This window comes from Lagenorhynchus albirostris, chromosome 16 (genome assembly GCF_949774975.1).
Source record: "Lagenorhynchus albirostris chromosome 16, mLagAlb1.1, whole genome shotgun sequence".
Classification (NCBI taxonomy): domain Eukaryota; kingdom Metazoa; phylum Chordata; class Mammalia; order Artiodactyla; family Delphinidae; genus Lagenorhynchus; species Lagenorhynchus albirostris.
The window spans coordinates 55894255-55909814 of record NC_083110.1 but is presented as its reverse complement, the minus strand read 5'-3'; the positions used below and the strand labels follow the sequence as shown (position 1 = coordinate 55909814).

General features: G+C 38.7%; 1 protein-coding gene across 10 annotated transcripts in view; it reads right to left on the bottom strand.

Annotated features, from left to right (window-relative positions):
• Positions 1-15518, bottom strand: part of CUTC (cutC copper transporter) — a 42083-nt gene extending 26565 nt beyond the window's left edge. For 3 of the 10 annotated variants that reach the window (XR_009536155.1, XM_060126636.1, XM_060126629.1), the window contains exons 1-6: positions 15285-15518; positions 11945-12016; positions 8277-8336; positions 5078-5287; positions 4377-4412; positions 2006-2139 (exon numbers count right to left, since the gene is read on the bottom strand). Coding sequence is in view for 8 of the 10 variants with exons in the window: in XM_060126636.1 (XP_059982619.1) it covers positions 2006-2139; positions 4377-4412; positions 5078-5287; positions 8277-8336; positions 11945-12016; positions 15285-15345 (573 nt within the window). In the remaining 2 variants the exon portion in view is untranslated. Of the gene's footprint in view, positions 1-2005; positions 2140-4376; positions 4413-5077; positions 5288-8276; positions 8357-11776; positions 11823-11944; positions 12017-15284 lie in introns of those variants that run through there. The other 7 variants (XR_009536154.1, XM_060126630.1, XM_060126631.1 and 4 more) reach the window with 6 other exon arrangements.
• Between the last annotated feature and the right edge of the window lie 42 nt (positions 15519-15560).

The following is a 15560-nucleotide window of genomic DNA, read 5'->3' as shown; positions in this document are numbered from 1 at the left end:
CTAAAATTTTGCTAAGAGAGTAGATTTCAGGTACTTTCACCACACACACACGCCACACAAGTTAACTATATGAACAGATGAACATGATCTTGACTGTAACCATTTCATTCTGTATATGTATATCAAGACATCAATGTTGTACACCTGTTATATATACATATAACTTTTACTTAAAAAAAGTAAAGTTAGTGTATAAGCATATTTAACCCAGCTCTTCCTGCCAACCAGTGATTAAACTACAAATCTCTCTCTCTCTCTCTCTCTCTCACACACACACACACACACACACACACACAAATATTATGAAATGCAATATATGACTACAACAATTATTCTCTACTCCATACTGAGTAACCATTTTAAAATGGAAAGCTGACTCATCAATTCTTCTATTTTAAAACCCTTCAGGCTTCCCCAGTGCACCAAGGATAAAATACAAACTCTTAAATAGTTTTCAAGGCTCTGGACAGTATTCTTCTCTTCACATTCAACATTATAGTCATTCTTCAATATCTTAATAAATGATGCTCACTTTTGTTTCTAGGCCTTTGCATATACTGTTTTGTCCACATGGAGCATCCCCCCGACTCTCCCTCTCCCTATTCCCTTTTACACTGATGGCTCCTAATCATCCTTCAAATGAGTAAGACATTGCAGTGTGGATTTCTTTTCTTCTGGGAAGCTAACTACTGTTAATCCCAATCCCTCAAATCTGGGGTTAATTCCTCTCCAATGTGCTCCCACAGCACTTTTTTTTTTTATATAGTACTCTATTAAAAGTGCCTGTTGTGCACTAGTTTGTAAGGGCAATGACTACAGACACACACACGCGTGCGTGCGCAGGCACCCCTTGGTCACCAACATAGGGCAAATGTCCTGCACCTTAATATATACTTAATAAATATTTATAAAACCAGTAAGTTCCAGTCTAGAAAAATTTATCTGATCCTCAGGCGAAATTTCTGAAAATTATTTTCATGGTTATAGAAAAGTAAACATAAGCAGATGTCTATACAAAAACACTAAATAATATTATTAATAATAGCAGTAATAATAATTATAGACACTAACATGTATTAAAATCTAATATATATCAAGCACTCTGCTAAGGCTCTTACCAAGAGCCTTTCTTATCTCTTATATTATCTCTTATCTCTACCAATCCTACCTGATCTCTACCAATCCTCAGAGCAACCCTATATAGGAGATATTAAACTTATCTCAATTTCACATGAGGAAACAGAGGCTTAAACGCTAGTAACCTACTCAACATTATACAGCAAGTGTCAAAACTGTCTCAAATCCAGAACATTCTCATCTCAAAGTCCATACTCACTCACTTAGAATGCCTCTGGACGGGTGTCAGAAAAACACAGACATACTACAATTACAAAGCCATCTTCTGGCTGTTCTACAAATGATGTGAACTCACAAGAGGACATCATATAAGAGAAAAATGTATTTCCTCCTATCTTGGTAGTTTGGGAGAAATGAGAAGGATACAGTTTTAGGTTTTTTTTGGCTGTGCCATCTGGCATGCAGGATCTTAGTTCCCCCACCAGGGATCGAACCCGTGCCCCCTGCAGTGGAAGCGTGGAGTCTTAATCACTGGACCACAAGGGAAGTCCCAGTTTTAGTTTTAGAATTCACCTCGAAATGATAATTTTCTCAAATTTTATGTGGGAACCCCTGAGTATACATAGGTTGCCAGTAAGAAGATATGGCTTAAACTATGCAACGCTGATGGCAGAAGAAAGGTAAAATTTGCTGTGGTTATCCAAATTAGATCAGTTATTTAGGCATTGTCTATAATTTGATCTTAAGAGCCTTGGCTACTAAAAATGCTCATGTGAAAGAAATAAAAATTATAAAATATGTTATTTCCTGCTTGCTATGGAGTAACCACAAAGTCAGTAATATGTAGTTTCACAACCTCGTTGAACAGCAGAATATCAGAAGTAACCACAACAGCGTCTTAGGAAGAAAGGAAGGAAATTGTGTGTACCTGATCTATGAGTCGCTTTATTAGGGGTAGTCCTTCTAGTGCTGAAATGTCGCATCCACTGGTTAATACTCTTTCAAATCCCAAAGTTAAGAGGGTCTCTAGAGCTGCCATTGGATCATGAACCATGTCAAAGGCTGAAATAAATAAAACTGACTTGAATTTTGAACAGATATCTCTAATACAGTGCTTTCCAAAATGTAGTATACACACAGTGGTATGCTGGACCTAGCTTGTCCTGGCTTGCAAGAGTCAGTTGTTAAATATTCAGGAATTTTGCAAGCATGATTGTCAATCCATTGGCAGCTGAAATTAGTCAAGGTGAAAGTACAAAACCACAGAAATCAACAAATGCTACAAATCAGGACTCTTTTTTCCTGAGAACCAGTTTACCAGCATACCACAGTCAGCATGCCACCAATGGTATGCAGGATCATTTTAGATGGTATGCATTTGAACAGATGCATTTACTTAAATGCAGATTAGAAGTGAAAAGTTTCCATTTTTCATTAGTTATAAAGTTTCTCTTTAAAATAAATTTACTTAAGATTTTAAGAAAATTATTAAATACATTTGCACAAGTAGCCCTTGGATATGGTAAAATTGTAAACGTAACAGGCAAGTGACTCAAATTTGGGAGTCTGCTCTAAGGGTTCAAACAAACTGGACAAACAGAATGAAAACATTACACTCACCAGTTCTAGAAAAAGCCTTGGTTCACATTCTCATTATTGACTAATATTTTATTCTAATCCATTTATCCCATGTACTCAAGACTCATAGTATAAGGAAAGTTGTTTACAACAGACTATATGAGGTTTCAGTTCCATCCTACTTTCTAAGAGACTTCTCTCCTCCTCACTGAGGAAACTGGCAATAGGAACCCCAAAGAAAACTACTTCTGCTTTGGTTCTCAGCACTGCTACATGATACGTAAGTGCTAATCTATGGTGGATTAGGCGGTAGACCCCTTCCTTTCACCCTTTAGTGTATGTAGGCAGCTAAATGTAACACAGGATTTTCCTTTTTTGGTGGCAGTACCTTCTCAGTGATTATACTGTCATAATATTAAATACATGAGTGAAAAAAATGTGGAGCACAGGACAATATAACAATATAAAAACATGGAAATATTTTTGCTAAATTTATTGAAGGAAAAGACAAAAACTTTGAAATGATTTTCTTAGTTTAAGAACAGAAAAATATATTCTATATGGTGGGTTTATTTTGAATTATTTACCATATCAAATTTTAAACTATATATTTTTCAGATAAATGTTTACTAATTTAAATTACCTCATATTTTAAAACTTTTCTTTTTTCTTTTGGCTAGCTTCAAAGTTCTGACTTTTAAGCGATCTAACATCTTTTAGTTATTTGCTAGTTTATGAGAAGCATTGCTAAACAGCAAGTCAAGAAAGTTTTCTGGTGTTACTCATTTCATAAAGAAACAAGGATTACAAATGCTATATACCTAATTTCTACAAATGGATGCAAATCCTAGTGTCCACTCTCATCCTAATCTTTGGATGCTTACTCAAAAGGACAAAAAATATTCAATAATTTCTCATGCATATCATCAAATAAAAAAAATTGAAGACTTCTTTCTTTTCATGTGCAATGGCAGTGCCTCTGAAGGCAAAATTCACACTTGTTCCTCCATTTTACCAATGCTAGGCAAAAATGTATGGAAATTGTAACTGCCTGATTTAGAGATAAGAAGTATTTTCATATAAAATTATCAGATACTTTTTAGAAATCATTCTGATGCAGACAAGCTATCAATAATGTACAATAATTTTGTGCACTATAGTGAACATCTGTTCATTGATTATCCAGCACCTATTTCTTCTCTCCTCTTCCTAATAGTACCCAATTCTTCATCAGATACCCTCCCCCTCTCTGCCCACGAATCTTATATTCATCTGGGAAAGCTGACCTCACTCCTAGCTCCAGAATGACCTTATCTGGCTTAAGCCAAGCAGCACATTTCCTTTCATTGGCCATAGTGATTTATCCTTTTTGAGACTGCACATGACCTGAGGCAAACTAATAAAAATGAATCTCAGGATTCTTGCTTGGAAAGCTGTGACAAGCACACGCACTTGTAGGCAATGCTTACTCTCTCCCTCTATTATATGCCACCACCACCACCTTCTGCTTTTAACAACTTTTCATAACTAAGGCTTCATATTTTCTAGAAATTGTGCATCTCTAAATTTACAACTGTTAGTCCCATGACCAGTATAAAAAAACCAATTGGTAACACTGTAACGACACTATACAATTGTGTTCCAGAAAAAAGGTTGTGGCATTTGGTGAAATGAGAAAACTGACACCGTTCAACAGAACTTCTAAAATGGAAATGACTCACCTCGGTGGAAAGTGACTGGCAGAGGACGGCAAATAGCTATATAAAGAAAATCACATGACAACATGAATGAAGAGATCATCACTGATTATTATTTACAGAATTCTCCATGTTAGAATGAACTTTTTAATACTTTCTTCTCTTAAGTGAAGACACTGAACTAAAATAATAAAAAAATGGCAACCTTCCAAATCCAAAAGTCCTATGTTTCCATTAATCTCTGATTTTCAGTTAAAAAAAAAAAAAGTCATCCACTCCTTAGAGGCACCAAATAAAAACTATATGATTTGGCAACTATAAGGGTAGCATTACATCTATTACGACCCTTCTGAAAATCTTCAAGAAATACTCTGGCCTAGTAATATAAGTAGTTTGCTTCTGTCCTCTCTACATCTCCCCATCCTCACCAACTGTAATAGCTTTTCAACTTTTCAGTGCTGTGATTAAAGGAATCAAGGTAAATTTCCCTTAAACCCTATAGGAACAGTAGCAGAATCCAATCTATAGTAACTGAGAGAGTCAGGAGGGCTATGTCACACATAGTCTCTACCCAAAACACCTAAATAGCTAGTGTTTAAAATAGGTTAGTATAAGTGCCTGCAAGTGTGAATGAAAAGTCAGTTTTGTGATTGCGTTTTTCTATATTGGGAGTATTCAATGCAATCATCATTAGACACTTTTTGGTCTCAGATACAAATTCTTACCAATAAGGGACATGCACAGTTCTTTGTCAATGTGTCCATCTTCAGTCAGTGCCCCAAATACCAAACCATCAGCACCATAAAGTTTGGCAAGACGAATGTCAGCCTTCATCACCTCAACTTCACGGTCTGAATATAAAAAATCACCTCCACGCGGCCGAATCATCACAAAAACTGGTATCTGGACATACTGCTTCACTACTTGAAGGACACCTATAAGAATAGAGCAGACTAATTAAAATTCAAATGTGAGCTAAAAGCTCAAGGAAGTCAATAAAATATTACTGTACTGGTCTTTTACATTTGCTCTAGTGTATCACTTCTACAAGAAATGGAAGAGTTGATGGAATAAACCATAGAAAGATGGATCTAAAGGAAAAAGGAGACACTGAGAAGAAAAACGTACATATAGTAGAAGTTACGTAATAAGAAAATCAAGGGTAAATAAAAAAGCAATTTAGAAAATAGAAGGAAGTTACCACATTTTAAAAGCACTTGTCAGTTGACTCAACTAAATTCTTTTACTGGAATGTGACATTTGAAAGTGTAATAACTACCAGGCTCTATGTTCTGCCAGTGTATTCCCTAAGATCCGGTTTCTCCTTCATAATGATTACAGCTCTATTTAAAACCTACTATAGAGATGGTTACATAGTTCTAAAGTTTATGATTCCTTAATGGAAAAAGATATTTAGCAAAGCCTTTTTTTTAATAAGAGATATGCAAAAGGGAGCAAAGTTGAACTTATTTGTGATTTTATGAGGAGATCTATGAATAAAAGTACCCAAATTTGACACAATTCGTGGCTAGTTCAGAAACACTCAATGGTATAAGATCTGTGGCAAGCACCATTAGTGTTTACCCAATGTGAATTTACGTCTTTTTCCTTGCTACAAGAACCCCGATTCTGCATGGGATAGCAATGTGCCCATCACCAAGTAATGAATCATACATGACTGCTGTTGCAAAAAACAGACTGCACTCAAATAACAGGTATGTTCTAGGTATTTCACAAAGTGGCCAGGGAATGCCCTCCTTTATTTTAGAGAGGGGAGTCCAAAAAGCCATTGCATATATAAACCTTTTATACTAAATAACGCTATCATCCATCTCGGAGTAAAATATTGGAGTCAAAATTTCATATAGGGACTTGGGCTTTTGACCAAGACAGAGTAACAGGAACTGGATTTACCCTTCCACCCATAAAACCAAAAAACAGACAAAACATATGAAACAATGGTTTGCAACAAAGGATAATGTTGCCTGAGAGATGGGAAACAAATGAGGTGAGCTCTCTGAATGACCCAGATTACTACCTTGAGAGTTTTCCAGGCCACAGCATAGGGAGATGGAACCCAGGCAGAGGCCAGAGAATTCTCTGAGTTGAGGAGACAAAGCTGAGAGTCCAGGAAGACCAAGTGGCTAGAGTTCACAGCAGAGAATAGCAGGGAGGAGAGAAAAAGAACCCTGGAGATCTGCACAGAACCACACATCCCCTTCCCGCTAATATTCAGCTGAGTACCGATCGGCGTATGCACGCAAGGAAACTACACAAAGTCAGAGAAAGACCCACTGAAAAGAATTAGAAGAAATAGTGCCTGTCATTCACACCAGGACAGGAATAATGCCTGTTCCCACCAGCCACACACAGGAAAATTTCAAGATTCATGGGGCACTGGGTAGAGTACACAGAAGGTCTTGCCTCAGTAGTGGGGAATAACACTATTCCAGACCCACTTAACAAATTTTAAAAACCCAATCCAAAATGAACAAACTGTTACCTAACTGCTCAAGAATATTTATAGGAATATAAAAGTATCCAGTACCCAGCAAAGCAAAATTCATAATGTCTTACATACAATGAAAAATTATCAGGCAGGAAAACAAGATGCATCATTAGGCGAAAATCAATCAAACAAAACCAACCTAGAACTGATACAGATGTTAGAATTAGCAGCCAAGTCATTAAAATAGCTATTGTAACTTTATTCTACGTGTTCAAAAAAGCTAAAAAGTGACATGAGAGATATAACAACAATTTCAAATATCTAGGGATGAAAACTACAGTGTGTGAGATGAAAAATACACTAGGTGGGATTAACAGCAATTAGACATTGCAGAGAAAAGATCAATAAACTTGAAAACAAAGGAATAGGATCTATAGAAAATGAAACAGAGAAAAAGTTTTTTTAAGAGTAGTTCATCAGTGAGCTGTGGAACAATTTTAAGCAGGCTTAAGTAAGTTAGTTGAAGTCTTTGAAGGAGGGAGTGGAGGACATTAAATGCTGAAAAATTTGCAAATGTGATGAAAAGTACAAATGCACATGTCCAAGAAACATGAAAAAAACTACACTCAGGTACATCATACTCAAATTGTTCAAAACCAAGAATAAAGAACAAAATCTTAAAAGTAATAAAGAGAAAGAAAAATTACACAGAAAAGAACAAAGGTTTGGATGACAGATTTTCTGTCAGAAACAATACAAGCAAGAAGACAGTGGAGAAGCATCTTTAAAGTCCTGGCAGAATAAAACTGTTAACCTAAAATTCTACATCCAGCAAAAATATCTTTCAAAAATGGGGAAAGGTGTTTTCAGATACACAAAAGCTGAAAGAATTCATCACCAGCACATTGTACTACAAAAAATGTTAGAAGAATTACTTCAGGCAGAAGGAAAATGAAACCAGATGAAAATATAGATCTATACAAAGGAAGAGCATCAGAAATGGTTAATTACACATGGGTAAATATGATGTCTTCTTATTATTTCAACCTCTTTAAAAGATAACTGGCTCTTTAAACAAAAATAATAACAATGCAGTGTGGGGTTTTTAACATATGTAAAAGAAAAATGTATGACAACAGCACAAAGACTAAGAGGGGTGAAATGAAGACAAAAATCAGTATACCAAGGATGCCAGAATGGAAAGATAAAAAAAAACACGGTCCTTGACATTACTGTAGAGCATATGAACCAATATTAACAGTAACTTAATCTCAACTTTATGATACATAAGGGAAAAAAAAATCTATTTGATCACATCTGTGATAGACAAGTTTATTTGCAACCATAAACATTTCTAACTGATACAATATCCATGGCATAGTTAACATGTTAGTAACTTCAGTAAAATATCCCAATGAAACAGATTATCAATTGTCTCCAGGCTCTATGAGAAAATCTGAAAAATGGACACTTACCCATGCTGGGTGTGGTTCCTCCTTCCACTAAGCCAGAACATAATTCAATGCGATCAGCACCTGTAATAAGAAAAGCATTGCTAAGCATAATAATTTTGTTGTTGTTGTTGTTGTTTTGTGTTACGCGGGCCTCTCACTGTTGTGGCCTCTCCCATTGCGGAGCACAGCCTCCGGATGCGCAGGCTCAGCGGCCATGGCTCACGGGCCCAGCTGCTCCGCGTCATGTGGGATCTTCCCGGACCGGGGCACGAACCCGTGTCCCCTGCATTGGCAGGCGGACTCTCAACCACTGCACCACCAGGGAAGCCCATAATAATTTTTTTAATTAAAAAAATTAAGAAAAATTTTCAAAAGCATTGTTCAAAAGTTATTGTCCAAAATAAACTCTTATTAAACAGCAAACTTAACATTTTTTTCCTAAGTGTAGAACAGAGTCTTAGAAACTGAGAGAAATCAAATTATAAAACTAGAGTAAAACTCTATTTTTAAACCCAACTATATTCTGCAACCCACATTGCTACTGATAGTCAAATTTAAGAGTTAATTCAAGTTAAGCTAGGTCTCTTAAAATTTTGTATTATAGGGTTGCTTCTCTACGTACAAGGAAGTGATTTAGAATAAAGAAGTTTCTGGATTGACCACAGTGGAACACTGACTCTTCATTGATTAAAAAAATAGCAATCTCGGGGGCTTCCCTGGTGGTGCAGTGGTTGAGAGTCCGCCTGCCGATGCAGGGGACACGGGTGCGTGCCCCGGTCCGGGAAGATCCCACATGCCGCGGAGCGGCTGGGCCCGTGAGCCATGGCCGCTGAGCCTGAGCGTCCAGAGCCTGTGCTCCACAACGGGAGAGGTCACAACAGTGAGAGGCCCGCGTACCGCAAAAAAAAAAAAAAAAAAAAGCCATCTCGGGACTTCCCTTGTGGCGCAGTGGTTGGGAATCCTCCTGCCAGTGCAGGGGACACGGGTTTGAGCCCTGGTCCGGGAAGATCCCACATGCCACGGAGCAACTAAGCCTGTGCACCACAACTACTAAGCCTGCGCTCTAGAGCCCACGAGCCACAACTACCGAGCCCATGTGCCACAATACTGAAGCCCGCATGCCTAGAGCCCATGCTCTGCAACAAGAGAAGCCACCGCAATGAGAAGCCTGCACACCGCAACGAAGAGTAGCCCCTGCTCACTGCAACTAGGGAAAAGCCTGTGTGCAGTCATGAAGACCCAATGCAGCCAAAAATAAATAAATAAATACATAAATTTAAAAAATAAAATAAATAAAATTAAAATAAAAGATGAAAATCACAGTTTCTTTAACTATAAGGAAAGAAAAGAAAAATTAAAGAAAGAAAAAGGGAAACATAGACTGAAACAGACATATCAAAAAAATGTTTATATCTTGATTCAAAGAACTGTAAAACAAAACAAAACTGTGTGAGCCAATTGGGGAAAGCTGAAAACTAACTGGGTATTTTTGATGATATTAATAAATATTATTTTAAAAAGATGTTAATGATATTTTGGTTATTATTATTATTTTTTGCGGTACCTGGGCCTCTCACTGTTGTGGCCTCTCCCGTTGCGGAGCACAGGCTCTGGACGCGCAGGCTCAGCGGTCATGGCTCACGGGCCCAGCCACTCCGTGGCATGTGGGATCTTCCCGGACTGGGGCACGAACCCATGTCCCCTGCATCGCAGGCGGACTCTCAACCACTGCGCCACCAGGGAAGCCCTATTATTATTATTTTTAAAGGTTATTATTATTATTTTTAAAGCTTTTTAGAGATACTGAAATATTTGTGGATGAAATGACATAATGTCTGGGATTTGCTTCAGAATAATTTGGGGATGGGAGAGGGAAGGTAGGAATATAGATCAGAGGTCAGTAAATGATGGTCTGCAGGCCAAAGGCTCACAAGCTTCTTTTTGTTATGGCATTCAAGTTTAACATGTTTTCGTGTATTTTTAAAAATTAATTAATTAGTTAATTAATTAATTAATTAATTTATGGTCATGTTGGGTCTTCGTTGCTGCACACGGGTTTTCTCTAGTTGTGTCGAGCGGAGGCTACACTTCATTGCAGTGCATGGGCTTCTCATTGTGGTGGCTTCTCTTTTTGTGCAGCATGGGCTCTAGGCGCGCGGGCTTCAGTAGTTGTGGCATGTGGGCTCAGTAGTCATGGCTTGTGGGCTCTAGAGCGCAGGCTCAGTAGTTGTGGCGCATGGGCTCAGTTGCTCCGCGGCACCTGGCATCTTCCCGGACCAGGGCTCGAACCCATGTCCCCTGCACTGACAGGTGGATTCTTAACCACTGTGCCACCAGGGAAGTCCTGTTTTCGTGTATTTTTAAAAAACATACATTTCATACAACTGACCCATATCATACAATTCACCCTTTTACAGTGTATAATTCAATGGTTTTTAGTATGCTCACAGAATTTTGCAACCATTGTCACCAATTTTAGAACGTTTTCATAACCCCAAAAAGAAACCTCACACCCTTCAGCAGTCACTTTCCCTTTTCCCCATGCTCCGCAGTCCTTGGCAACCACCAATCTACTTTGTCTATAAGAAAATTGCCTATTCTGGATATTTCATACAGTCGAATCATACAATATGTGGTATTTTTTGACTGCTTTCTTCCACTTAGAATAATATTTCAAGATTCATCTATGTTGTAGCTTGATCAGTACTTCACCCTTTTTTTATTGCCAAATTGAGAATGGTTTTTACATTTTCAAAGGATTTTAAAAAAAAAACAAAGAATATATGACAGAGACCAAATGTGGCCAGCAAAGTCAGAAATATATTCTGTCTTGCTCTTAACAAAAACGTTTGCTCACCCCCAATATAAATGAAAGATTGGCCATGTACTGAAAATGATTAAAGCTGATGGGTACATGGTGATTCATTATACTATTCTCTCTACTTCTGTATATGTTTGAAATTTTCTATAATAAAGTTTAAAAAATTTTCTGATCCTGAGATGATGGGAATTCCTGTGCTTCCTGTTAAAGCAAGTCCAGGGTGCCAAAGAAACCATGAGATAAAATATATGATGTTCAAAAAAAAAAAGATTATGATAAAAGTCCTCACAATGAAAAAAGCATCAAATCTCTAAAATCAGTGGCCTGAAAAAAATTAAATCTTTGCTAAGTTCAATTTTAAAAAAGTTGGTTAGGGCTTCCCTGGTGGTGCAGTGGTTAAAGATCTGCCTGCAAATGCAGGGGACACAGGTTAGATCCCTGGTCTGGGAAGATCCCACATGCTGTGTCCATGTGCCACAACTACTGAAGCCCGCACACCTAGAGCCCGTGCTCCACAACAAGAGAAGCCACCGCAATGAGAAGCCCGTGGACCACAACGAAGAGTAGCCCCTGCTCGCCGCAACTAGAGAAAGCCCGCATGCAGCAACAAAGACCCAACGCAGCCAAAAATAAAAATTAAAAAAAAAAAAAGTTGGTTAGTAAGCACTATTATGGACACCTGACTCAAAATGTAACCTACTGGGGAAGTAGGACTAGACGATCAGTAGGTTTTCTAGTGGGTTGGTTGTTTCCAAAAGGATTACTGGGATCCTTAGAGATCACAAAGGTTCCTAAGGTCAGTTCACAGGATTCATTTTCAGACTTTTAAAAGGACTGCCAATTGCCATGATTTTCTAATTTCTCTTACCTCCTCTTTCTGCATTTACAGCTGACTCCACTGAATCAACACACACTTCCATAAGAAACCCATTTGCTGCTCCTAAAATATACAGAGAACAATGAAATTTCATGATGATACTATCCATCCAGACCACGCGACCACAGATATTTTATATTTTGCTGCCAAATCCAAATGTCTAATGGACCTAGAGACTGTCAAACAGAGTGAAGTAAGTCAGAAAGAGAAAAACAAATATCATATATTAATGCATATATGTGGAACCTAGAAAAATGGTACACATGAACTGGTTTGCAAGGCAGAAATAGAGACACAGATGTAGAGAACAAACACATGGACACCAAGGGGGGAAGCGGCGGGGGTTGGGGTGGTGGTGCAATGAATTGGGAGATTGGGGTTGACACGTATACACTAATATGTATAAAACATAACTAATAAAAACCTGCTGTATAAAAAAATAAATTAAATTAAAAAAAAAGAAATTATACTGAGAAAAATATACACTGAATGCCAAGTTAATCTTCCTAAAACACAGACCTCATCATCACATTCCAGGTCAAGATTCTTTCGATGGCTTCTCAACACCTGCAGAATATGTTTAAACTTCTTCATAAGGTATGTATATTTAAGAGCAGGGATGGATCTCAAATCCTGACCAGACAACTGATTTGTGTGATTCTAGACAAATTACTTAGCCTAAGTTTTCTATAAAAGAGTAGGTTTTAGTACCTACCTCAGAGTAGTGAGGATAAAATGAGATCATTCAAGTGTATAGTACCCACTAAGTATACAAAAAGTACTAGTTGTCATTAATTAACTACACATTATTTCCTCTATATGCCTCAAATTCCCCGATCCCCATCCCTGCTCTTGGTTATGCCATCTCCTCAATCCACAGTGCTTCCAGCTCTATCTTTGAATGCTAAAATCTTCCAAGGTTCATGTCAAATCACATTTCCATGATATTTTCTCTCTCCCAAAGTAGGAAATTGTATCTCCCTTTTCTGAACTCAAATAACTCTTCATAAACTATATGTTCCTCTTTAAAGCACTAACTCATCTCTTTAAAACATTATTTTCTCATATTATTATTTATGTAGATAGATGTCTGATCACTCTTACTTGACCTAAACTTCCTAAGTAAAGTCTTTATGTGAGAAATCTTTATTATTACCCACAGTAAGTACATTGTCTACCACAGTACACAATAGACACACGAAGATTTACTAAAGGCTGAATATTTATAAATTCATAAAAATTCATGTATTTACACTAAAGAGTGTGATGAAAACAGAGTTTTGAATTTTTTCTGTAAGTTAAGCACATACTGTTTTAAAAAAAATTAAAACTACTGAATGCATACTTAATGCCTAAAAGAATGTTCACCACATACTGATAACTGTTACTACTAGGTGGTGAGATTTAAAGTTACTTTTACTTTCTTCTTTTTACTTTTCTATATTGCTTGATTTTTCTACCCAATGTTGCTTTTATAGTTTTTTTTTAAAATCAATTTTCAACTTGAAAAACAAAAGTCTATCATCCACTAACATCAAACTGTAACTGCCTCATTTATTTAGGAGAAGACTATCAGAAAGAGCTAAGTGACACTCTGTGCTCTTAACCAACAGCACTGCATTAATTCCATGGTTTTCCTGATAGCCACCCACACCAGCTGTCAGATCAATCTAACTGAACAGTGCTGCAGGGGTACCATTTGCCTCACACAAGAAAACACCTTGGTGGGAATTCCCTGGCAGTCCAGTGGTTAGGACTCGGCGTTTTCACTGCCAGGGCCCGGGTTCAATACCTGGTAGGGGAACTAAGATCCCAAAATCTTGTGGCTCAACCTTGGCCAGGAGAGGGTGGGGATGCACACTTACAGAACAAACTTACAGTTACCAGGGGAGAAGGATGGGGGGGAGGGACAGACTGGAAATTTGGGATTGACATGTACACACTGCTATATTTAAAATAGATAACCAACAGGACCTACTGTATCGCACAGGGAACTCTGCTCAATACTCTGTAATAACATAAATGGGAAAAGAATTTGAAAAGGATACATGAAAATGTATAGCTGAATCACTCTGCTGTACACCTGAAACTAACACAACATTGTTAATCTACTCTACTCCAATATAAAATAAAAATTAAAAAAAAAAGAGTAAGGCAATTGTCCTAAAAAAGGAAGTTATTTGTAGGGATCAAAGAAGAGAACATTTGTTTGGAGCAGCAGTTCTCAAAGTGGGGTAGTCCAGTTAACTCTGAACTAGGGCACTCTAACACACTTTCAGAGTCCGTACAGTGAAAATTATTTTCATAGTAATACTGAGACTTTGCCTTTTTCACTCTCATTCTCTCACAAGTGGAGTGGAATTTTGGGGAGGCTACTTGACCTGTCAGATTGAATGCAGAAGCAGGTATGAGAATTCCATTTAGCCAGATGTTAAAGAGATCTGCAAAAATACAAAAACATTGGCACTATTCTCACTATTTTTTGTTTGCTCAGGAAAACGGTGATTTTTTTCATAAAAAATGTTAACATGTAATGGGTTTATTATGTTTTTTCTAGTTAATAAATATTTTTAAAATTCCTGTCTGATAAAATAAAAATAAATTTAAAAAATTTCCTGTTTTAATTTCTAACGTGGACAATATCGATAGATTTAACCTATATAAATAAAAGGTCTTTGAGGGTCTGAATAATTTTAAGAGGGCCAAGGGGTCTTGAGATTAAAAAGTTTGAGAACTGCTAGTTTGGAGGAACCAAGAGTTTACGGAGGACGGACCTGCCAAATTCCCTAATACCTGCCATGCCAGCGCACCCTGGCCCGTTAGGAAGAACTCCGGGCTTGGGGCAGCTAAGCTCTGCCACTTGGGAGGGGTGTGGCTTTAGGGACAATCCTCGACCCCGCCGTAGAAGCTACAGGCTATTAAGCGGTCCCCACAGGTTTGGCACTGAGCTCAGCGCTCGACACTGAACCATCACAGCGGTGCCGTGAGGGCGTACTGGTATCCTCAGTGGAGAAGGGAAAAGCGAGGCGGAGAGAAGTTAACCAACTTGAATACGGTCGCACGACGAGATGTGGTGGCGACGGGATTCGAACCTACATATCTGGCTCCAAAGCCGGGCCACTCTCGCCGCCAGCCCCCGGGTTTCCACACGTTTAAAGCCGGAATGACAGAATATACCAAACGGGGGCGAAGGGGAGGGGGGTGCTGAGAGGAGAGAGGAAAGTACTTCCAGGGAAATCCCGATTAATCCACTGGCCAGAACCACCGCCGGGCCCAGCCCTCACCCGGGAGCGAAGTCGACCGACCGCCCCCTCCCCGCCCCCTTCCGCACCCGCCTTCCCGGACGGTATCCGCGCTCGCTTCCGCCCGGACGAGGCTCCCTGCCTCTTCATGCTCCACGCGTTCCTCCCACGTGCGCCTTCGGTTTCCACTCAAGAGTCCGGGTTCCAGCGCGCGCAAGCAGACAGGCGCGTCCTCACGGCTGCGCACACCCCAGCGCGTCCCCGATTTCCACGGCCCAGCAGCCCCCGCGAAAGCCCAGGAGCTAGCGCAGGCGCAGTCACTGCTCGCCCCGGCCTTCTGAAAAGGAGGGGCTCGTTCTGCGTGA